We start from the raw sequence: 25,547 nt of genomic DNA, 5'->3' as shown, positions 1-25,547 counted from the left end.
TTTTGGCCACTCAGCATATATATATATCATTTTCTTGGAAGAAAACAACACTGTTCATGAAGGACGTTCATGGGAGAAGAACTTGTTGCCCTTTTAGACAAGGCCAAGGCCAGAGAGGATCAGCAGTACCAAGAGGGAGCTGCCTGAGTTTATCCTGCAGTCAGGCACAGGTTTAACTGTGCAGTTGGTTGGTCTGTGCAGCACAGCACAGACTGCACCTGCTCAAATTAACTGTGGTGTGGATCTCTGAATCCTTGATGTACAGAAGTCTCCCAGTCAGGACTGCCACCTTCCAACCTTTGATCTGCATACAGTTTACCTTTCCCAGAGATACTGTAAGTTACAGTTACATTCATACTATACAGGCTTCTCAGGCCCTAGGTACAAGGCCCAGCAGAGCACACATTCAAGTTCAAGATCACTGTCTGCTTGAATATATTTTCCACAAGCTCACACTGCAGTAACTCACCTCTCAGATTATATCAGGCATAAAATTCTCATCCTTTCTATTATGCATAATATTTCATAGCTAATGTACTGTCATGTATTTCAGTCTGTTACTGTTTTAGCTTAGAAAAAGCATTAAATTGAAAGCTGAAATATCTGATGATGTGAATATATTACAGCTGCCATTGAATTCACAAGTCTATGAGCTCTTAACTTACCTTATGGATTGGATCTCTGACCAGCATCTTAGCAAAATAAAAACTCAAGAAGCAAGAGAGGGCAGTCATAAACCTAGGGTTACCCAGAGCTCAAAGAACCCCTGTACTCAGGAAAAGTGTATGAAGGTAAAGGGATTTGGGTTGTTTGCTTGTGTTAATGTTTTCAGATTTTGCTGTGCTTTAAATGATTCTGAGAGTATAACAGGTCAGCACGTAATTAAAAGAAAATAATTGTTAGTAAGTCAATATTCATTCCAGCAGTGAGTTATAATAGATAATTTGTCATTTGTAAAGCATACAGATAATTTTAAAAAAAAAATGTGGTGTCCTGTCTCAACCTAAGAGCTTCAACATTTTATTTCAGGTGACTTCTATGAGGTGACGGCTTCTCTTGTGTATTATGTGTGATACATTGTTTTATGGACATCAAGGGTCAAATTTGATTCTATTCTATTTAGATACTAAAATTTCAATTCATCACCAACAAAAGGTGATGCTAAGCTGAATTTTAGCACCTCTATTGTTTTTTCTTGTGATAGCAAGATTTAGAAATTGGTGACATGTTCAGAAAATTCACTTTGTTGTATTTATTCATTATGTAAAGGATCTGTAGGCACTGTGATTGGATTTACTCAGACTGAGCTCACATGTATCTCCACTCCCACATGTAAGCCTATGTAAAATTAAAAACCTGTATATGCATGTAATTCTGTTAGCTGTACTGGATCTGCCCAGAGAATATTTGCATACGTAATCTGATAAACTACAAGTTAGGAGATTTGTTTGTTTGTTTTTCACTTACCCTTAGCTTAGAATAGTTCATATACTGCATGTAATTCTATTTTTGTATATTTTTCAGCTTTTGCCTATAGCTACTGAGCAACTCCAGTGGATGCCATACGTGAATCCTAAACTGCACGTGCCTGTGATTAAATTTATTTACTGGTCTATAAGACAGTTAGACACCGATATACAGGTAAAACAAGTGGTCCTCATGCAGTATGTTTTTTAAAAAAAATCACGGAAGATATGAATGGATTTTGCATATCAAATACATATGAAAAATTGATGTTTTCAGGTAGAAAAGAACATAGAAAAGAAACTGCTGTCTTTGTAAAACGTAAATTCATAGTGCTGACCACAGATAGGTGGCAATGAAAAACAAATCCTTTTTCAAGTTAAATTTAAATTTTGCACTGTGTATCTAAATGTAGTTTCCCTATGTATGTGATATCTGTAAGCACATCTGAAACTATATTTTTGCCTATGTATTAACAAAACTTGCACTAGAGAAGGCAGTTATTTTATTGTGTATTTTATGAATGAGATTTGTTGAAAGTGATGGAAGTGAGTAGCAAAGCAGTGAAGAAGTTTTGATTTTTCTGTCCTCTGCTTGGTGTCTAACCACAATACATTCCTTGCTCTTTTTGACCAGAGTGCCATAAGAAAATATTTAGCAATGTAATAAAGAAAAAGACAGTCACACTGGAAAAGCCCAGCATAGTGCTGTCAATGTTCATTTGCTAAATCAAATGCTTAAACCTTTGTAAATATCCCGAATTTAAATTCAATACAATAGTAAGATGTTTGGTTTAGTTCTAGTAAGTAACTATATTTTAAACAAGAATATTGTGAAGTTTGATTCTGTAGAAATATTTCTACAGAGTTTATGATGAAAATGTAGTAGATGTTACTTCTGCAGTGTTCTTAAGCTTCAAATTTATAACTTAATTCTGTAAATGCTTTTAAAGGATATGACTTCAGGCAAGCTTACAAAATTGAGTTAACTGAAGCAGCTTTTTCTGGAACCAGAGGCAACTTAAATAACATCAGAGTATTGAGGACCTTCACTAATTAATCTCTTGCTGAAGTGTGTATTGACAAGGCACCATGTTAATATTGTTCAACAGCTTTTGAAACAAAGCAGTATCTCCTATACTGATTATATTCCTATACATGGTCAAAGCATTTGCAATTTAATATTTAATTGCATGGAGAACATATGTATGTCAAGTAAAAATGTTTGCACTGACTATATGCACTGTTTGAAGCAGCACACAACAATGAGATCAACCATGAGGAGACTTGGCGAAGATATTTTCAAAGGCATAGTGAGTAAGGGAAACCCACACAGTTCTTCTGAACAGTCTACAGAAAGTAAATCAAAATCAGCAGCTTTCTTTAAGAGTTTCTGTATGCCTCTGAGGTTTCTGTCAACTTTGATTGTGCTTAAAACAGTGAAACAAGGTAAGTCGAGATTTTTTTTTTTACATTAATTTATCTATTTCAGTCATGCCTGGACAGAAAGCATTTTAATGATACTGTAGAGTCTATTATGCTTTATTAGTGAAAAGTGATTTTACTTGGATATTGTGAAGCAAAATATACAAGAATGAATCTTGCTATTATTCATTTTATGTTAGAATTTATGTGTTTTTTTTAATGTCATGACTTGTCAGACAAGTCAGCATTTCTGCAGAGCGGGGAGAAGATAAAGGTTTCAAAGTAGACACTGCGAGATTACACAAATCAGATTGTGTCTGGACAGTGTGAGAAAAGATGTGGAAAACACAACTCAGAGAATAAGATAATTCTTCTCTCAGCTGATTTGTTAACTGCTACATTCAGTTATGAAGTCTTATCTTTTTTCAGGAGAAACAAGGAACAAGGTGTTGCAGATCCTTTTTTATGGAAGTCAGGCAGAAATGTAATTCTCTACTATTAAGAGCAGGTGTAAGATGTGATTGCTGCTTACCTGCAGCAACTTAGCAGTACTGTGTGTCTGCATAACTGGGATTTTCTGCAAGAATAAATTTTACAAGGATAGCATAAGAACGAACATCTCTATAACTCTTATCTAGCCCTTTGTGGTACTAACCACTTATTTCTCCCTTTTCAAAGACATTCTAAAAAGCCTGGATCATTTTGATAGCAAGTAATTTTTTAGTGGGGTTACAACTGAGCAATCTAACCTAACCTCAGAGATGGTTCTGCTTTCAACAGGAAGGTTGGACTAGATGCCAACCTAAATTATTCCATATTTCTATTTTTGCTACCATTTTTCCTCTGAATGGTTTGTATTTTAAAATATCTTTACAAGTAACATGTTTCTTTTGTCAGTCACATGAAGAGATTGATACAGGTTACAGAAATGTTAATTTTCAAGGTACTCCTGAGATACCATGCAAAAATGTCAAAATCAGATGCCTGCTTTGGAATCTGATTTTTTAAGTCTCTTCCATGAAATATGTTTAATTTTGGGGCATTTCATAGACAGCAAAAATCCATGTCACAAAATTGCTACTATCTGTGGCACCTGGATTAACACAAAACAGGAATGCCAAATATTTTAAATGCATAAATAATGAATAAAGTTTTTATTCATGGAAGTTGTGCTTCTGGATTTGATGTTTAAGCATATTAGTATGTTTTTATGCTTAATGACTTGTGTAGTATTTGCATTATGAGTATGTATAGTAAACATGGGAATAAAATATGGTGGGACCATCCTGACATCATTCATGAATTAACACAGTGTTCCACCTGTTGGAGGGAACTATTTCAGTCAACATATTTTGGTGAAGTATGATAATTAGTCTCAAATTGAGACTCACATTCTAGGAATGTTTGATAAAAACAATGCAAGAAGAATTGAAATAAAAAACTAGTCATTGCAGAGACTGATTTGCCCGAAGCAGATGAACACTCCTGATTAGAATGAATTCGTTTAGCTTTTCATGGTTGCTTTGTACTGCTGGCTGCTGTAGCACAGAAAATATGATCTGTTGTTAAACATATGTCACATATCACCGTGTATGAATTTTGATCACTCTGAACACATGGCACTAATGCTCTGGTGATAAAATAGCAGATTTGGTTCTAACATATGTCCTCATTCCTTCAAAATGTCAGTATCCAGCAGATGGCACCCTAGTTAAACTTATGCAGTAGGATGAATGTTTCCTTCTACTTAATTTTCTGTGCTCCAGAGGATCAATACAATTCCAAGATACTGAGGAAGATTTGACAGCAGAAAGTTAAGAAAATAGATTGGTTCACTTAATCTACATCCTTTGTATAATTTCTCAGAATGGATGAGAATATAAAATGTTTATACTGAAACTACAGCTTTTTATAGAAGGAATGGGACTAGTTGCTCTCATGAAAATAATTGCTCTCACTCAGAAAAATCAGCCACTGACTCCCTTAATAGAGATTTCCCAGATGTTGAAACCAGCGTTTTCTCAAATTATGTGAGTTTGTATTTTCTTTCCTCTTTTACAAAATATTTGCAGGACTTTACATTTGTAAGTATATTTTTCTTAAACATATGAATTGTAGATAATTTTTTTCTCCACTCACAATGGATTGTTAAGGAATAAAAATAGGCAGAGGGTGTCTTTAAATAAAAAGTAAATTTAATATTTTCAGCTATTTAACTTTTAAGTGTATATCTGCCATGGTAGCTGTCAGATAGTTCTTTACATGGCTTAATGAAACAATGATTATAGAAGTTTTATTGCCTGTATTCTGATATTTTCAGTGGATTACCTGGCTCAGGCATTTGAGTCCCTTCGCGTAGACTTGAAGACAGATGAGGGGAAGGCCTTATTTTTGGAGTACCAATGTGTGCCTGTCATATTAAGTCACCTAAAAGTATCCAGTACAAGTCTGCTTTCCAGTGCTCTTGATGGATTACTTCAGATGACCATGGAATCTGGTAAATTTGGGTAATTAAAAAAAAATCTTTATGAAAACAGGTGAGGAAAGCATAAAAACAATGGAAAAGCAGTATAAAAATACAGTGCAAAAGCTGTATAAATAGTCTAATGTACTATTAGCAATTTTTTGTATCATTTGTATCATGTCTTTACATTCAGTAAAGACATAAAATGTATTTCTGAATTGTCTGTCTTTTCCTGAGTCATCTTGTATTTTCTTCTCCCTCTCAGTCACTGTCTTGTATTTCCTCCTGGTTACTTTCTTATTTCTTGCTGTGAAATTTTGTAGCTCTTTTTTCTTTGGCTTTTCAGTTTATTCCACTGTATTACCTTGCTGATATTTTTCTTTGAAGTCAGGCTGTGCCAGGGAGCCCAAATCATGAAAACCTGCCAGAAGGTGGAGATAAAAAATAGGTTCTAGTTTCATTTCCTAGTTTGAATGACCAGTTCATCCCCAATAATTTTTCAGTTTCTGGGCTTGGAAATGGTATTTCTAGATGAGATGGTTATGTTTTGCTGAATTTTACTGGGCCAAGATGATAATGTTTTGCTGAATTTTATTGTGCTTTGGCCCTAGAAAAGCATTAGTAATCTTATTTGCCACAGCATTTCTCCAGGTGATACAGGTAAGGATCAATTGATAACCACCTGGATGAGCATGATGGTAGTGACACATTCCAATGCCATGTTGAATAAACCTTGTGAGTGTTTTGGTTTTTTTTTAAGATAAAATCATTCACTGCCTTTAAGAATAGAAATGTGTATTGTTTTGGAAGTATTTTGTTATTATGCATTGTACTAGTGAAATAGAAAGCATATCTGACTTGGGATGGTATGGCATTGAGTAAAAAGCAATTTTGTAACAACCTAAGTTCAAAAATATTTAACTAAAGTTTTCTTCTTCCTTGCTGTCTTTTTCTGACCAGGTAATGAATGCAGTCTTACACTATTTTTCCTAATAGACATAACTATGATTGGGAAAGAATTAATTGAATGCACAAAGGTAACAATCTAAGCAAGATGGACAGTGTTTGGTATTTCTTTGGGTAATGACTGTGACAGTAAATCTTCTGTTACCTAGCAGTAGTCATGCTGATACACTAGGTGCCTGTAGTTTGAAGAATAATAAAGATATATTGTGAGACTCAAATTTCGCTTTCCTGCTTCTCAAAGAAGTTGTATCTATGTGAAATCAGGGAAGGAAGAGTACTGTTTAATTAAATTGACATTTGATTGAAAATTATTTCTTGGAAACTGGATATAGAGCCTTATGTAGAGCCTATTTGGTAGAATAAATTGCCAATATACAATCAGGCATGGTCTGCCCTTTTCCAATACATAGTGTTTTGCAAAAAATTTTTAACAATGAGAAATAGCATTGTTGATGGGAAATTGTGTTTTCATTCCTTTGTAAGTTTCCAGTTAAAAAGTCATTAAAAGACAAACTTTGAAAGGCAGCAGTGACTATTCAGAAGAGAACTCACTGTGTTAAAGTAAAACAGGAATTCATGCTCAGTTTTAAATCTGTATTCATGTGCAGCTCTAAAGACAGAGGTAGTGGCTGTATACTAAAATATGGAGTCATATTACCCAAAATGACAGCATCCAGTCAGCAGGAGGTAAAGTCCAGACTTCTGGTTTTTTATGCAATATATACCATCCTAGGCATTCTCTCAATTTGTTGCAGTGATTTTCTGGCTCTATAGGAGTGTTACAATACTCTTGCTCAAAAATAATACCTTTAGAGATTAAGCTCTTAGAAATTAAATCGGAAAAAAGGCCAGTGGAAATTATTCCAGCATATAATTTTCTATAACTTTATTTTTAAAGTTTTTTTTTTTTTAATGAGGTGTTTTTACAGATTCAAATCTCTGTTGTCCAGGCTGAAAAATGTGAATCAGATATGAAATAACTACTGTGTTGCAGTACTACTCCCTGTAACTGCATGTACCTTTTTTTTATAATAAGCAATGAACGCTAATGTTTCTGTGCAGTCCAGGCTTAGATGAGGTCCTCAGGTAGGTTTTCTTCCCTGTAATAAATTATTTTTCTCCTGTTCCAGAAAAGGAAAATAGGTTTCCCTCTTATATTGAGGATAATTACTTAAGCTGCATATGAAGAATCATAGCATGTGCTGAGTTGGAAGGGTCCCATCGGGATCATCAAGTCCAATACCTGGCCTTGTGCAGGACACCCCAAGAGTCATGCCCTATGCTCAGGAATGTTGTACAAATGCTTCTTGAATTCAGACAGGCTTTGTGCTGTGATCACTTCCCTGAGGAGTCTGTTCCACCACCCTTTCTATGGATATCCAACCTAACCCTCCCCTGACTCAGCTTCATGCCATTTCCTCGATCTCTGTCACTGGTCATGAGAGTGAAGAGATCAGCGTCTGCCCCTTCTCTCTATGAGGATACTGATGACTGCTATGAGGTCTCCCCTCAGTCTCCTCTTCTCCAGGCTGAACAGACCAAGTGACCCCAGCAGCTCCTCAAAAGGCTTCCTCTTTAGATCCTTCACCATCCTTGTGGCCTTGCTTTGGACACTCTCTCATACCTTAATGTCTTCTCTGTATTGTGGCACCCAAAACCTGCACTCAAGGTGAGGCTGCCCCAGTGCTGAGCAGAGCAGGACAATCCCCTCCCTTGCCTGGCTGACCATGCTGTGCCTGATGCCCCCCATGACAGGGTTGGCTCTCCTGGCTGCCAGGGCACCGCTGACTCAGGTTCAATTTTCTGCTGACCAGGACCCCCAGGTCCCTTTCCTCAGTGCTGCTCTCCAGCCTCTCATTCCCCAGTCTGTCTGTACATCCAGGGTTGCCCCATCTTAAGGGCAGAATCTGGCATTTCACAGTGTTAAACTTCATACGGTTGGCTATTGCCCAACTCTCTAACTCATTGAGGTCTCTCTGTCTTACTAGTCTAAGATACTTCTCTTGATGGAAACTAGAATGAGAGTCTGCAGTACTGCTTAAGCAGATTTGTGATTGGTTTGCATGTTCTTACATTTTGGATCAGTATCATTGATTTGGCTTCATAGTATGTCTGGTACAGTGGATTCAGAATTCAGGTTTCCCTTGCGAGTTCTCACAACACTGATGGTGCTTCACATACTGAAAATATGTCAAATACAACAGCTGAGGCATTAGTATAATCTTTTTTCTCTCTCTGTACAAGAACTTAATGGCAAATTAAAATTAATAGTCTCACTGCTCTGGATCTTACTGGCAGACAGCCTGTCATGCAGTCCATCTCTCTTCAGGAGTTTAGCATCAACAATCTCTGAGAGTCTTGACACCAACATTTCAATGGGAAATGGTAGAGGACTGAAAGGTGACATACCTCAGTACTTTTTTTCTCTTTCTACATGTCCTCTGTACAAGGGTAGATAGCACCAGTGTACTGTTCCAGCTGGGCCATTTGTGGAATTCTGTGAAGAAAAGTTTAAGACTTTTGGTACCCTAGGAAGCTAATTTCTATGTGTTTCTTGAAACTGAGTTGCATCAAGTTTAGCTGCACTGTTATTTTCCTGACATGTATGATTTTCCATGGCATTGTATAATTCTAAAAAAATAATCCCACTATTTTGTCCCAGTATAGTGGGATGGTCCTGGCTGAACACCAGGTGCCCACCAAACCACTCTGACACTCTCCTCCTCAACAGAACAGGGCAAAGAAAATAAGATTAAAGAAATAAATTTTGGGTCAAGATAAAGGCAGTTTATTAAAGCAAAAGCAAAGTCTACACATGGAACAAAAGGAAACCAAAAGATCCCATCAGTAGGTAGTGTCTGGCCACTTCCTAGGAAATGGGGCTTCAGCATGCATAGAGTTTGCTCCAGAAGACGTGTCGTAAATAAGGAATGTGCCCTTCCCCTCTCATGCTGCCTTCCCTGTCCTCTCTTCTCTTGGCTTGTATTGCCGAGCAAATATCATATGGCATGGGAGTCAGTTTGGCTCAGCTGTTCTGCCTGTGACTTCTCCCAGGATCTTGCCCAACCGCAGCCTGCTGGTGAGGGGGAATTTTACAGAGACTGTGTTGGCACTGTGCTGGCACTGCTTAGCAGTAGCCAAGGACTGGTGTGTTACCGGCACCTATCTAGCTACCAATGCAAAGCACAGCACTTTGAGGGCTGCTGTGAAGAAAATGAGCTCTGTCTCAACCAGACCCAGTACATCCAATCATTGACATTTTTGGAATTGTAACAATGTTTGTGATACCCAGAATATGTATATGTGTGTGGTATAAATCTTGTTTGCCAATCTTGTTTGCCTCACCTCTTTTAGAGAAATCTTAAGGCCTAAGGAGGAGGTAAAGTCATGGTGCTCTTTTCCTTGAATCTGAGGCTTCAGATGAGTGCCATAACATTCAACTTGATCCTTCTTTTGGTCTTTTAATCTAATGAGTGATCTATAAAGGCATCTTCCTTGCTTTTCATTAAGGAAAAGGGTAAGACATCTATTCCTGCTAATTTAATAGGGAAGAAAGATTTCAGTACCACAGCTTTTGTAGGTTTCCTTACTTCAGTTAAGGAAAGCAGGCTACCAGGCCATGGTGTTCAGTTTTTAGTTCCATCTCTAAGCTATGGTCCTTGTGAAGACAGATCTAAAACCAAAATCTTCTCTGACAGAATTGTCATAGCAAGTATTTTTAGTATCTTGTTAAATGCTGAATGGCTTGTGATAGATTTCTACAAATGCATAGTGCTCTGCCTGCCTTTGAAATTTTGAGAGCAAAACATATTAAGTGCTACATGCCAATGTTTCAGTTTAGTCAAATGGCACATAATGTATTTATTGCTTAACAAAGCTCTTACCATTTCCCATTAAAATTACTATTAAAATTCATGTTTGATAATTAAATTAATTGTTGCTTCTAATCATCCAGATTGTTACAGTATGAAACAGTGGCTTCCAGGGCATCTTCATGCCCCAAAGCTCCCTCCCTAAGACTACAAATTTCTTTTCTCATCAGATCTTGTTTCTAGGACAGTAGTTGCAGCACACTGTTCAAGAGAATTCCTGGATACCAGACTTGAAACATTTTCTGGAAACAATCTAGTAATAAGTAGCATGATCTCATCAAGAAAATTTTCTGTGGATGTTGAAGAGCATCACGTCATTGGTATTAAATCACCTTGTAGCTGAATACTTGTCATATGCAATCTTGTTCAATAATGTTCTTCCTGTCTTCTCACACAGCTTACTGTGTTTTTTTTTTAACTTGTAAATCAGTTAAAAGATTTCAAATGATGTAGTAAGTTTATATTCACCTATCAAAAATACCATTCTTAACTGCAGTCTGGTTCATGCCTGATTTGAAATCTGTTGGCAGAGAGCTCCCTGCCTCAGTTTCACATTTTGCACTTTTATACAAAGACTTCATATGTCTTAAATTCATTCTGCAGTGATATCTGACTGCTGTCAGGTGGATTAGTAGGTTCCCCTTTCTCAACCTTAAGTTCATTCAATGAAATCAAAACTTACCTACTCACTGGACATTACAAAACACTGGCATTTGCTTTAAATAAAACTTAAATATACTTTGTCTTCTAGCTTATTTCTGTTTTGCAGGGGGTATATTTTATATTAGTGTGTACTTATTCACAAATCAAAGTGAGAGCACCTTAAAAAAAACTCAAAATGATGCTCTCAAGTTTACTGTAAGTTATGGCACATTCTGGTAGGGCTTAAGTGTGATTTCTTACCATATTGACATAACAGAAGAATTTTAATAACTGCAAAAGCAAGCTGTATTTATTTACATATTCACTGAACCTTACTTTTAATTCAAATTTTTTTTAGAAGAAAATATTATTGTCATGGATAACCAAGTCTGTGTCCAGATATAGTCTTGTAGGGAAGTTAATGAAGCCAGTGAAGATTAAAGGATTTTCTCTCTAGTAAGAAGCTGTGCTTAGTTACATGTAAACTGAAGTCTTCTTACGTTGACTATCTATAGGACACGTCTCTTTTCCTTTTTGCTGGAATGCTTTCATAACTGATCTTAGGAACGTGCACTGTTCTGTGGGTACTTCTAAAATGTTGTGTCAGTGGTCAGAATTTGCCAAGAAAGCTCAAACATGCCCCTTTATGTTTCCTCTTGAGTCTTAGCATTTTGAGACTTTACAGACTACAAGCAGTGAAGGCATGGAGTAAAAAATTCCCATATGCTTAAACAGATTAAAATTCAACATTTTCCAGCATATTATCTTTACTAGTAACTTTGCAGGATTGCATCTTTTCAAGTTTCTTCTGCAGTACTGAAAGGATAAAAATGTCACGTTTGTGAATATTGTATTAAGGTAGGATTCCCCTCACCTGTATGAAAAGCAGATGTGAAATTGTCCTGAGGACTAGTGTTTTGAAACTATAGTGATAGAAATGATTTACAGCTTACGTGGCGTGAACATTGAAATGCAAACCATTTAAAAGGAAATCCTTCCTCTATTATCCTAATTTATCTTTGTAATTTTTATTCATTATTCTAATAACAGTGGATAATTGTGTTAGATTAATAGACATTCTAGTTTAATATTTTAACCACAGATAAGGATCTCTAACTCTATTAAATGCAGACTAGATAATGCTAGGACCCACCTATATGTGCTGAAAGCAAGCAAGTACACCAAAACTTTGCACACATTTTTGTTAATTAAATTAAAATTTAGTTTGAATACTTTGATTTTGATGAAATTCATTTAGTATGAAGTACCCCTCTCTAATAACAAATAACGTCTGTGTCATTATTTTCTCCCTCTTTTAGTAACAGTCATGTAATGCTTAGCCATTCTGAATTTTGGACCCCAGTCTCTTCTACTCCAAAGGAATAAATAGAAGGAACTATTAAATATAAAGTTATGTAGAGCCAAGTAGCCATTTCGGAAGTAAAGTTTCACTGTTCATTTTGGGTAATAGTGTGGTTCTTAAGCAGTGTATCATTTTGAAGGTAGATGTGAGTGCTAACTTTTAAAACTTATTTTATATTAAAAAGAGTTGTTTATATCAGTATTTGGATACACACATCCCCTTTCCAGTTTAAGTTATGAAATCTTTAGAACATTGAAATTTATTCAAACAAGATCTTGTTTGCTCTTATTTACTTAACTTGCATATTTTTTAATAAAAAGTTTACAGCTTTGTAGTTTTCCATAAAATTATTTACGTAGGAAAAATATTTTTATACATATCTTGTTTTTTATTTGACTATCAGAACTACTGTACTTTTTAGCCAGCTTTTTTTTTTTTTTTTGAGCAATGTCATAATTTATATAATTCCATAAAGAAAAGCTTTCCTTGGAATTGGAAAATAAAAATTGTGTAGTTTGAGTAACATCTGTGCATTGACAGAGCTCAGACTTTATATACCTGGTCACTTGCACTCTAATGTTACAGAACTGCAGGTGATACCAAGTGATGTTTTTTTATGTTAAGGTTTTCTTAGAGTTTGTTTTTGGAACAAAGCTCCTTCAGGTATATACTGAGAGAGTTGTGATTCCTTCTGTGATTCTGGTATTTCATTGAGCCTTTTCTGGTTTCTTGAACAAAGTAACCCATAGTAGTGTACAACTACAATTTAAAATGCTACTTAGATTATTTGTAAAATGTTTTTTCTCTCTGTCAGGCCTCATCAGAACCAGTCTTTAATGGTAAGACCGTGTTGATTGCTCATATACAAACTGAACTCAATCAGCACAGCATCCTCTGGTGATCAAATCCATCCTTTGATCCACTGATAATCTGTGATTTTCCAGGAGAAATGTATGTTGATTTTTAGTATAATAACGTTATGCTTCTGTAATTCTAGCAAGTAAGAGAATTCTGATACCCATGTATTTTATACCTGCTGCATTCTAAGTAGGCAGTTCCAGCATGGAATTTCATTAGACTATTCCTACCTTTATGCCATAGTCAGTAGTTAGTTCACCAGATAAGCACAATTGCAAAAGTCACTGTTTAAAACTGAAGTTCATTTTTAGTGAATTCCTTATACAACACACCTTCCAGCCATTCTACTAACATCCATTTTCTGCAATATAAATATCACATGTTTTTTTCTCAAATGGTATTGACGTATAGTTATAACTGCTGTAGCATTTCTTTACCAAACAAAAATACCTGACTATTCTGCCTCAACAACTGTAGTTCCTATACACATACTTATAGATAAGCCTATAGTACATTTTATTTTCTTTTTTATTTCTCAGCTTTAGCTCCTGAAAATAACTTTAGATTTTTACTGAAGGGCACATAGGGCAAATTTTTCCATTTCTTGGTCCAAATCCAGTAAATATATTGCATTGACTGTTCTCTCTTCACAAAGTGCTGCTTCCTGACTTGTTTTTTGCCAGTTTGGGGCTTTTTTACTTGTTTTTTTACCCACTAAACAGTGCACTCTTCCACACATTGAGCAGCCAGTTTTTTCAGAAGAATGCTGTGAGAAACAGTGTCAAAGGTTTTACTCAAGTCCAGGTAGACAATATCCACAGTCTTTTCCTCATCCACCAAGCAGGTTACTTGGCTGTAGCTGGAGATGAGGTTGGTCAAGCAGGACCTGCCTTTCATAAATCCATGTTTGTGCTGGTTGGGCCTGATCCCTGCACATGCCATGTGGGGACACAGAATGACCTGCTCCATAACCTTCCCTGGCACCAAAGTTGGGCTGACAGGCCTCTAGTTCCCTGAATGGTCCTTGTGGCCCTTCCTGTAGATCAGTGTCACATTTGCCAGCCTCCAGGTACCCGGGCCTTTCCCCATTAACCAGAACTGCTGGTAAATGATGGAGTGTGGCTTGGTGAGCATTTCCCACTGGCTTCCTCAATACCCTTTGGTATCCCTTTGGTAGATCCCATCTGGTCCCATAGGCTTGTCTGTGTGTCTAAGTGGTGTATCAGGTCACTGACCATTTTCCCTTGGATTGTGGGAGCTTTCTTTTGCTCCCTATCTGCTTCCAGCTCAGGAGGCTGAGTACTTGGAAAACAACTGGTCTCGTTATTAAAGACTGAGGCAGTGAAGGCATTAGGTAGTCTTTTCCTCATCCTTTGTCCTATGTGTCCACCTCACAGCCACTAAAGGGTAGTGATACTCTTGGTGGGGACAGTGCTGCATCATTCACTTACATTGCTGAAGCACGTTCTCCTTTCTCCCAGCAGATCCTATCTCAATTAGAAAATGAGGCAAATCTGTAATTGTTAATTTGTTAAAACATGAACTTAGAGTTGTCATTTTATTTCCTGAAGTGACATAGCTTTAGGTATGAAACAGAATTTTCTGGGTAACTATAGCTGGTGAGATTTTATGCTGTGTAACTGATTACTTTGAGGGTAAATTTCCTATGAATCCTGTCAACAATGATAAATTGCTTATTGTTCGTTGCAGTCTACCAATCAAGCTAAGTTAATGCAACTACAGCACGCTCCAATGTTTTAAGGATACCACTGGAGGCTTTTGCAGATTATTTTAAATTGTGACAAAGTCCTGCCAGGATAAATTCTGATTATATTTTTCTAAAATAGTTAAATAAAAGTCAAAATCTATTCAGCCAAAAAGCCACCAAAATATTTAAAAATGTGAAGCTTATTATTTTTAGTTAATCAGCTAGAAATGCATTTAAATTATGTCTTTGTTTTTTTCATTTTCTGATTACTTAGAATATAATCTTCAAAAGCTTATCTGAATTGAATATATAAACAGTGTATAGAAAGTCCATTTAAAAATGTGTTTTTTCCTTTGGGTTTCACGTGATTAACTCTGCAAACATTTAGACATTATTACCACATTAGCTTTTCTGTTTTATAGGAAAAATCTTCTTTCTTAAAAGTAACATTGTCTTTTATGTTAATTTGTAAACTTCAAAGTCAGAATATTCTTACAGCATATATGTGTGTGTGTGTGTGTATTGGTTTTTTAGTGTAATATGTTTAAGGAACCAGTTAGAGCAGGACAGCAAAGAAATATTCAGGTCAGCTAAATATGGTATTTGTTTACCCTGCAGAAAAGGAATTAAAAGCATTTTATGGTTATTTAAGGGTATTTATAGGAATAAATTGTAGGATTGCCCTGTTCATCCAACAGTCTTTGTTACCTTCAGATCTCTCATGAAGCAAAGGTCAGATGAGTCAGCATTCATGCTAAATGAGTTTTTTAAAGCCATTTGTTGTCTTAACAGGCAATAGAAAGAAGAAAAGCCTTTCTTCTCAGTTTGCTTCTTGAATGTGAGTGTTCTCACACATTTATTTATTCTTTTCTTCCCTTTCTAAGAATCTTTGGTAAGTAAGAGATACTGTTTCAAGTTTTTGTTGTTAAAGCACATTTCATCAGTGGTGCAGTGCAGGTTGATAGGACCGACCATTTCTGTTTCTTGGGAACAGGCACTCATTTGTGGGAACTCTAGCAAATTCTAGAAGAATTTCTATAAATTTGTATCTCGATAGAATTACTATAAAGTTACAGACTACATAATTTGTAGTACTAAATTTTCATTGCTTTAGAGAAGGTTATCTCTTCCTGCTATTGTACAGGAATTTTACTTCAAACACTCTTCAGTGATAGAAATATTTGGTCAGGAAGTACTCTTTAGATGGGGATTGTGTTCATTGGGCTTTGCTTATTTGCTGTTTCTGTTCATAGTTTTGTCACCACTTCTCGTGGATTTTAACAAGCTAGGCTCTCTAGGGCATTACAGCATCATACCAGAAGTGAAATTTTAGTTAATTATTTTTACAGGTTTAAGACTCTGCTGTATGTACTTAATAATCCCAGAATTCTGCGACAGAGAGCAGTGGCTCAATAAAGAGCACCGAGTCTTGAGTGTATGTCAGTCACGTATCACTAAATGTAGCACATGTGGTGAGCTCATCTAAGGATTTTCTGTTTGCTGTAATTGACAGATAGCCCTGAGGTTTTTTTATATGACAATTTCTGAAAAATAATACCTTCTGCAGAGAAAGTACAGAAATACTGAAAAAAATATTAAAAGTGGTATGCTTTGAAGACCATAAGCTAAAATAAAATGAGAAAAAGTATCTTTACTTATCTTTTTTTCACTGATTACTGCTTTCTTTTCTACTTTACTTTCATTCTAGTTTTATATTTATTACTGTTACAATTTAGAGACATCAAATTGTAACTGGAAGTAGTACTAAAATAGAGAGAACAATGTGCATAAAACCATAGGTGTATTGAACATGGTAGAAAGAATGCAAGAAACACGGAAATAGATGTAAACAGAAAAGCAGATTAATTTATAGTGATTTATTGCCTTGATAATGCATATCTCTTTGAATAATTGTTGTTTTGCATTGCTTTGGGTAAAGAACAGAGGATACTTCAGCTATGCAAACCACAAAACATCTGCCTGCCTATTCCAAACTTTATAGAATGTCAGTTGTTGTTGCTTTTTATTGCTGCAAGGTTGGCCTCTTGCTACCAAACTCTGTTATTATCCTGCATCTGTATGATTTCCATCCACACATTCCATTATGTATGTTGTGGATACCATCTGTTGAATGTAGCATTTTAAATCAAAGGTGCAAAATCACCTCAGCTGAAAAGAGGAAAGATTACATATAGAAGTAGTTTCTCCGATCTATGATTAAGACATTTGCTGTTTCTCAGTCTCTTCATTTGAGGGTCTAAACCAGCAAAGGCCCACAAGTCTCATGAGTTCCCTTGTATTAGGGAGGTGGCACTTGGTCATTTGTTTGAATAGGAATAACTGGGTCCTTACTGAATATTCAGCATTAATGCCCATCTCAGAAAATTAGTTATCCAGGCTCTCTGGCTGACTTTAAATGCCAAGTTGATTTCTTTTTTAAGCCCTATTTCAAACAGTTTTCCCTAGCATTTCTTTGGATTTTTTACCAGTAAGCCTTCTGAAATAAATTAAAACCTTGAATTCACTCCAAGGCTACTTGTTGCATTTAATAAATTGTATGTCCTTGAACGAGGAAAGGGAAATTTTTGACCAAAACGTACATCCAGCCTTTTTGGTACTGATAAAAACCTCTTGATATCCTATGTATAAATTACATATTCAGGATATTAATTTTTCTTAATGTCTTGTTTGTTGGTTTATGCTGTAATTTGCATATTCTAGTTTCTTATTAAATGGAACACATTAAATATTTTAACATTATTCAGTTAAAATATTTTCCTCACATCTGTATTCTCATAATGTGAATGCCCTGTGGTATATGGAGGTCTGTTAATTTTAAGGAAAAACAAATTGTTACTTCTTTTCTTTATGTTTTTGCCATAAGTTAATCTGTAATATGAGAACCAAGAATGAGATAACCAGGGAACAGATTTAACCTTATTTTGAAGTTATTAGATTTTGGGAACAGGGTAGAGGGAAATGCTTTTCACTGTGACATAGAAACTCATCCACTATTTTAAGGGAGTGTTTTTTGTATTTAATTGTTGTACAGATCTTACTTTAACTTTAATTACTGTGTTTACTCTCTTGAAACTGTGTACAGGGACAGTATGCTGAAAGACTCTCAGGTCTCACACAATCTCTTATATGTACTATCCCTGCCCATGTGATCTGCAACAGCTTAAAATATTTCTTTCTGAGATTTTTTGCTCAGCTTAATGTTCCCCTCCCATGGTCTAAAGGAAAGAATAATGATAAATGAGCATTGCATAAACATTTTCAATGTAAGAATTTTTATTTGAGTTTAAAATTATTCTGTTTCCTGTTTTCCTTTGTTCTCAAGAGAATAGACACTTTTAATTCAAGGATCAGTAGTGTCAGAACTCTTAGGAACCTGCATTTTTTTTAATTCTATTTTTACTTGAGTTTTGCCTCACATGTTCAACAGAAATTGAAATATTTGGTTGTTGTAATTGTTGTACAACATGAAGCATTTAAGGCCTTCTAAAGGTATCAATAGCAGTTATACTTTTCTCTGCACTGAACTCTGTGATACAGTTTTTAAATTATTTTCTTTTCCAGGTTCCTTACAGCCTTTCCTGGAAGCTTGTAGTAATGAATCCTTCTTCCGGACTTGCTCTGTATTGCTTCAAAGTTCTAAGCTAGATATTGCAGTTTTGGAAAAGCTCTGTGTTATACTGCAAAAGCTCTCCAGAATAAAGTAATCCTTTATTACCATTATTCTGTTACCTATTTTTAGGTCAATGAACTTGGTGGCCTTTATCTGTTTTCTTTTCCAAAAACTCATCTCTGTTTTTCTCTCTATTCCCTCCACCATATACAATGCTGGACTTTTAATTGTAGCAGTTAAATTTAAACTCTTTCCATTATAGAGGTTTTAGACAAGCCTATCAATTAGTGCATAAATCTAGTTCAATTTGCAGAGTACAAACTAGGAAAAAGCCTCACAATGTAGACTTAAAGAGGAATTATTCCTTATGTCTGCAGGTGACAAAATTGCTTAGAATTCTTAGAAGAGAATCCTAGACTTCCAGTTTTACTCAGATACTTAGTAGTAAGCTCCTTTGAACATTTAGTCTTCTCTTTGACTTGCATTCAAGCTTCATCAGTTTTCATTTCCTTCAAAAAATTTAAGATTTGGGGCCAGTTAAGCCCTTTTGGGAATGTTCAACTTTTTAAACTGTGTTCCCATTGCTTACTGATTATTGCCTTATTGTAACAAAGGTCAGCATATCAATAGTAATGTGCTGCTGAGCTTCAGTGGCACATTGCTCAGTAGAGTAGTTTCATTTATGTAAGGGGATATGTAAACTGAGTAATTTTTACATTGGACTTAAAGCTGTTGACAAAACTGAGGTTTTCATTTCTCGTAAGGAATAAAATTGAACTCTTGGAAAAAGAGTTTTCCTATAAAATAATCTATTATAAATTATAACTGGCATTTACTAGTCAAAGTAAAATTGGCTCATAAATCCTAATTTATTTGTCTCCGAAATCTTATTTCACATGAGTGAAAAGCCCTGTTACAGTCTTTCCTTGAGCTTTCATTATACTATGTGTACATATCACTTACTCAAGAAAACTGATAATTTTTGTTAATTTTTGCCAAATTTTTCTCACCATGTATTGATAAACTTATGCTTAGAAACATACATAGAAGAATTACATTAAATACTCAATGCACATTTTACTTCATTAAAAATATTTTTTCTGTAGCATCTTCAGTGTTTATATAAAACCTCTCCATTTTAAATTGACAATTATTTTATGCAAAATCTTTTGCAGAAGCAATAAGAAGCTATTTGAATTGTTTGGTCTTCATCGAATGTTCCAAGAACTGCGTAGAACTATAGATCCAGGTCACACCTTCCTCTGTATAAACCTCAATTCAATTCTGCTGAATTTGGAATTCTTGAGGAGTAACTCTCTTGACTCCAGTCTAAGTGCAAGTCCGTAGCACAAGGTTTCAATCTAATTATTGTTCTGTATAATTTATACCAGCTGCCTATGTTACTTGAAATTTGGAGTTGGTTTTTTTTTTTTTTTTTAAAATACTGATTTGTAGAAATACATTAAGCAGCACCTCAATAATGTGTAATTTGCTGTGTATTGTGTGGATTCTCACTTATATTTCACTCATTCATAAAAAGGAAAATGAAAAACTTTGTAATATGCTAGATGGCTTTCTTCAATATTTTCTAAAGTGAAATAATGCTGCTGTTGTGAGTGACTCATGCAATGTAAGCAATTGAATCCTTAGAGTAAGCAGATCAGAAATACCAGTCTTTCCTTACAGGTATGAATCTTAGTTACTTTTGACTCTTCAGAGAGTTTTATAAATTCTTTAATTTACTTTATGGTTGATAAGTAGCAGACAGGTATCTTAGCAGATTATCTTTTGATAAACCTGCAGTTTTAATGATTAAAACCAGATTTTAATTTAACATAACTAGATGTATTGAATAAGAAATTTTGTTGGTTTGATTTCAGAATTTTCTTAGAGTTTGTTTGATCTTTTCCTGTATTTAAGTAACATTTAGTATTTTATCCTGCTTTGTATAGTGCAACTTTGGATGGTAATATCTTTGCAAATGTAAATAAAAGTATTTCTTAAAATGTCTGGCAATAGTAATCTGTAACATAAACTTATTTTATTTTATTGCTTCTGCTGTATTTTGTTTTAATTTGCAATACAGTCTTCACAGTACCCACATTTCTTTTCTGAGTATGAATATATTTTTTGTCTGCCACAGTTCAGTGTTTAGAAGTTCTTAGAAATAGGATACTTTTAAAAATTGAAATAAGTCTTTCATTGGTAATTTGTACTGTAAGTACTGAAAATCTATATTTATAAAATTGGAAATGCAGTTAAAGGTTAAAGATCTGTTGTATTTCAGTCTTTGACTAACACTGACATCAGTATTAAACTTTAGAGAATTTTTATTTCTCATTTTTTGCATTTTTGTTTGGTTAGTTTGTTAGTTTTGGTTTGATGATTTTTGGTTTGTTAGTTGGGGCTTTTTTTTTTTTTTTTTTTTTTTTTTTTTTTTTTTTTTTTTTTGGGGGTGGAGGTGTTTTTGTTGTTGTTGTTTTTCACCAGAAGTCTTTGAACTGGTCTTTGAATTTGAGTTCTAACTGCAAATATTTTTCTAGCAATTTGACTTAACATTTCTAATGGGCTTTTCTATGAAATGAGTCTACACCAGATTTGGCACCAAGTATGTCTAGAAGAGAGAGCAAGCACTGTGCACTCTCTTGGCAGGAGACCAACTCTAGGTAATTTTTTAAAAACACTAATCACAGCTAAAAGAATTTTCTGACAGTTACATTTTGAAATAAGTATTTCTTCATCAGTAGTTTTGGGTTTCTGTCAAATTTACCAGCAGTGCAAAAGCTTGCATATACCTTTGGCTGGAGACAAAATCCTGTTATTTAGGAAGAATATTCCCAGTCCTCATGTGCTTCTCCATCTACTACCATTTAAAAATACTACAAAAATCAACAACCAAAAAAAACCTGAAGAAAGTTGCTAGCTTTCTTATCTCCACAAGAATGTTGATTATGCTCTTAGTTTTCAGCCTTTTTTGCTGTAGTTTAATCTAATCTTCCTTGGGATCCCAATTTAACACAAGGTGGTCATCTAATGATGGCAAAGGTAATACATTTAAAAGAGATGCATAGAGTATGATGTAGCTTTTAATACTGGTCCCTTGTGGTTTATATACAGTATTGTTTACACTCTAGAATGCTGAATCACAGCTAATTTCAGTTTTTATATCTCAATGTTACGTTTCTGTTAAAATGCAAAATAAAAGGGTTTTCCAATCTGTTAAATATTAATGCATTATATTGATGACCTAAGGATTAGACTAATCATTTTTATATTATACAAATTTTTCAAGGCCAGGTTAGATGGGGCATTGAGGCACTTGGTCTAGTGAGAGGCATCCCTGCCTTGAACATCTGCCTTTTAAGCCAGCCCACGCCAGTTGTCCACACCAGCCCTTGTCATGGCCTTGCTCAAATATCCCTATCCTGTTATCATTCCCCTGAGTGACCTTGGCAGTCTCTGTGGGGAAGGAGAATAGAGGAAGCCAGTTGCATTCCCTGCTGTCATTTGGGATTTGTTTTGGCTTTTGGAAATGACAGGTTTCTGTCAAGTTGGCCACACTTTGGACATCTCTTTGTGTTAACTTTCCCTCGCAGATGGAATCCAGAATTTTCTGGGGATTTTTCTGCTTTTGTGGCATTTAGATACTATGAGTATCTAAATTTCTTCTACTTTACCTTTCTTCCAGAAAACTGTCTACAAGAAGAGACATTTGAAAAAGTTAACTGTACCTCTAGCTATTTCATGCAGCTCCCTATTCCCTAAGGAATCATGGTGTATGTGTGCTTAGTTTTCTGGTTTCCTGCAGAATATGTTATTTTGAATATGCTATTTTAAGTATGCAAAACACTTCTGTCAAGAGGTGAATTAATATCCATCTAGAGAATATAATTTTTCAGCCATTTTTTTGTGAGACAATTTGAGGGGAAGTGAGAGACGTGGTGACCACCTGCCTTTAAAAGAAAGGCAGGGACTCACACTTCCTGCAAGCTGATCAGACAGAACACAGAGGTTCACAAGGCTACAATCTGCCTTGCCTTGCTTGTGTGTAGGTCTCCAGAAGTAATCAACTACCATCACTGGCATGAAACAGAAAATTTCTTGTAGTCACAACCTACTACCTTAAGGAAAGATAAAGAATTAACACACAATTTTGTCTTGCTGGGTTTTTTGAACAGCTGTGAGAGTCCTCTTGTTGAGAAAGTCAACAAGAATATTGTATCTCTTCATGTTGAGACAGTTTTCATACCAGAAAAGACTACCAAATATGATGAAAAATAATTTCCCTTTTTTTTTTTTTTTTTTACAGGCCTGTTTACTGTAGAATTTTAATTACCCTTGCTGGTTAAAGAAGGTGTCCTATTGATAAATTTTTCAGACCTCATCTACAAAGCCTAGATTTAGCAAATCTGTAAGAAAGATTGTTCCCTGGGCACAGGACAGTTTTATTTGCAAAAGCTAAATAAAGTAGGCTAACATTACCCAACATGCACAGCTGTGCTCTGTTCATATTTGTGACTTTCACCAGCTGATAAAAAGTCTGAAAGTGGGATTTCACAGTTTTTTTCCTGTTCTCCTGAGCATGACTGGCTTGCATCTCTTTCTAATGTTATATAGCTGAATTTGATATATATAATAAGAAAAGATTTCTTATAGCAGATAAATTTACCTGGAAGGTGAAGGTATGCCGAAGGCAACATGTTTTGAAGAACTTCTATTCATGGTCATCATTAATGTCTAAAATACATGATTTAACTTACCAGACCAGATTTAAAAGGAGCTGTAAGTAGAGCTCATAATTCAGAGCTGTTACACTGAATCCTTTAATTATATACTGAATTTTTCACCTAAAACTTATATGCCTTTGGAGATTGATGAGCTGATAAAAAGCATTTATCTTCAGGATAATGTATTTAAATATAGTACAGAAAGTTGGAAATTTTGATCTATAAAGCAATTTGGTAATCTTCCACTTTCCAAATGGTTAAAGGGACTTCAATGGCAGAGCAGTGACCCCTTGTGTTCCTCTGAATGATGTAATGCTCACACATTTTTAAAACTCACAGAAATTATTGTAAAAGTAATAGTGCTGTGCAGCATTGAGATCCTGCCTTTTACACACCCCTGAAGGACACTGTGATGGGCAAAGGCACCTTTATGTGTTATACTGACTCCTGTATTGTGTTGTGTCAAAACTACTGCTATCCATCTTGTCTTTTGGGCTGATGAAACCCTTGAATGCCATCTTCTGACCATGGTTAGGAATATCCTTGTTTATTAGACTTTTGTTTTTTACATAAGTTTGAAAGCACGTGTATCTATGACTCCCTTATTACTACTAGAAGAGATAACTTTGGACAAAATAATTTTCTGTTTACTTGCTTGTAGGTACTTTTTTTTGAGTCATCCTGAGTTGAAATGTAACAAGACATAACAAGACATTTGATCTCTAAAGTCACACTGAGAGAATTAACTGAAGAAAAGAGATCTTAGAAGCCACATATATTTTTTTCCAGAAACCAGTTCTCTTTGTGCCCATTACTCAAGCATATTTAGACTGGAGCCAAGGAATATTTCCCTGAATATAACATGACTCTCTGATCACTGCAGCTTAATGGTAAGTAATTGCTCTGATAGATGTACCCAAGCTAGGGCTACAAATTCAGTGGCTGGGATACTGCTAACAATAGTCGAAAGGTCAGCACAAAAAAACATTCCTACTAATAAGTTTACCTTAAGATCATCTTCAGGTCCATAAAATGGCATCCTTAGTACAGTTAATTATGTACATCCTTAGTACAGTAAAAATAATCTATCCAGCCTCAGGGGAAAAAAAAGTATCATACGGTAGAGTTTCAAACAGGAGAATAATATCCCACCCACACATCAGCTTTTTGGAAAAGTAGCAGGCTTTTGAAGAAGGTTGGAGATAACTAGTGTTGCCAGACTGGTTTTTTGCTTCAGAAGAAGCAATATTCTAGTGTGTGGATTTAAGAGTTATTTATATAAGAAGTGCAATTAAACATAATTTCTCAGTTCATGATCCTTTGAAGCCACAAAGTAGCAGTTGGATGTCTGCTTGATTTGTCCTCCTCCCTCCTGAAGTGTGAGGAGGATTTTTTTCACAGCAGTCTTGCACGCCAAGGCTGAATTTCATAAGCAGATGCTGAACTCTGTTTCCTTCCTGATTCAGTTGTCTTTCTACTCATCAGTCTTCAGCACTGCCTCCTCCTGATTTTTTGTTTACTTATGTGGTAGATTAAGTTGAAAATAATTCCTGAATTGTCTTGCTATAGTAACTTGATTCCTTATACAAACCTGTTATTATAGCAGCCTCAATTATTAAAAAAAAACAAACTGTTTTAATAAAGCAGATGGACAAATGAGATGCCTGTGTGTGTGCCCTGTGTAACATCTAATCACTGATGCCTTCTGCAGCAGTGCATACAAAGGCTTCTTACCATTCTTCCCTACGTATTCAAACAGTCTAGTTGCACAGAACAGTGGCAAAAAGGAATCAGCATTTTTCTGTGCTCGAAGAGTAGTTGATAGTGATAAATTAATGCCTGAGGTAACAGGTGCTATGCATTATAAATCATATCGCAATAAATAATCAAAAGTGCTTATTTGGATGTGGGGATAGAATATATATGCAATATTATGCATCTAGAACTAGATATAGCCTGAGACAGCCCATTCTTGCCCTGTTAATATTAATATATTGAGTGAAATGTGCACTAGGAAGCCTCTCCCATATATAATGAGGGCATTGGGCTCAATTTTCTTTTTATTATCAAGACAAGTATAGAGCTTGCTTGCAGAAGAGTGACTTCTGCATATAGGAATCATTGTTGTACTTCTGGGTAATGATTTTCACCTGCAATAGTAAGAATTTTTCTCTTAATTACATGTTCCCTAATACAAAGCAGGACTGCTGAACTGTCTGAAGCTTAGAGTTTGACAGGGAGAAATGGAACTGGCATGCCTTTTCAGCTCATAATCTAACCCATACTGCTGGGCATTTATGCACATTATTCTTTGTTCATGAATAATGTGAATATTATTAATTATCCTAAATTATACCATACAAAGGCATTCAGCTGTTGTTGCTTTATACTGCAAAGCTGGCATCTACCCTTTTCAGCCCAGCTTACT

The 25,547-nt window shown here is 35.4% G+C and overlaps 1 protein-coding gene across 7 annotated transcripts in view; it reads left to right on the top strand.

Annotated features, from left to right (window-relative positions):
• Positions 1 to 23,990, top strand: part of CCDC138 (coiled-coil domain containing 138) — a 34,231-nt gene extending 10,241 nt beyond the window's left edge. For 2 of the 7 annotated variants that reach the window (XM_053970825.1, XM_053970820.1), the window contains exons 10-16: positions 627 to 791; positions 1,525 to 1,641; positions 2,717 to 2,912; positions 5,209 to 5,385; positions 18,344 to 18,482; positions 19,568 to 19,731; positions 23,781 to 23,990. In XM_053970825.1, coding sequence (XP_053826800.1) covers positions 627 to 791; positions 1,525 to 1,641; positions 2,717 to 2,912; positions 5,209 to 5,385; positions 18,344 to 18,482; positions 19,568 to 19,731; positions 23,781 to 23,794 — 972 coding nt within the window. In that variant the 3' untranslated portion in view covers positions 23,795 to 23,990. Of the gene's footprint in view, positions 1 to 626; positions 792 to 1,524; positions 1,642 to 2,716; positions 2,913 to 5,208; positions 5,396 to 18,343; positions 18,483 to 19,567; positions 20,373 to 20,935; positions 21,010 to 23,780 lie in introns of those variants that run through there. The other 5 variants (XM_053970821.1, XM_053970822.1, XM_053970826.1 and 2 more) reach the window with 5 other exon arrangements.
• Positions 23,991 to 25,547: the final 1,557 nt, after the last annotated feature.

Source organism: Vidua macroura, chromosome 2 (assembly GCF_024509145.1).
Source record: "Vidua macroura isolate BioBank_ID:100142 chromosome 2, ASM2450914v1, whole genome shotgun sequence".
Taxonomy (NCBI): Eukaryota; Metazoa; Chordata; class Aves; order Passeriformes; family Viduidae; genus Vidua; species Vidua macroura.
This window is presented reverse-complemented; position numbering and strand designations above follow the sequence as displayed.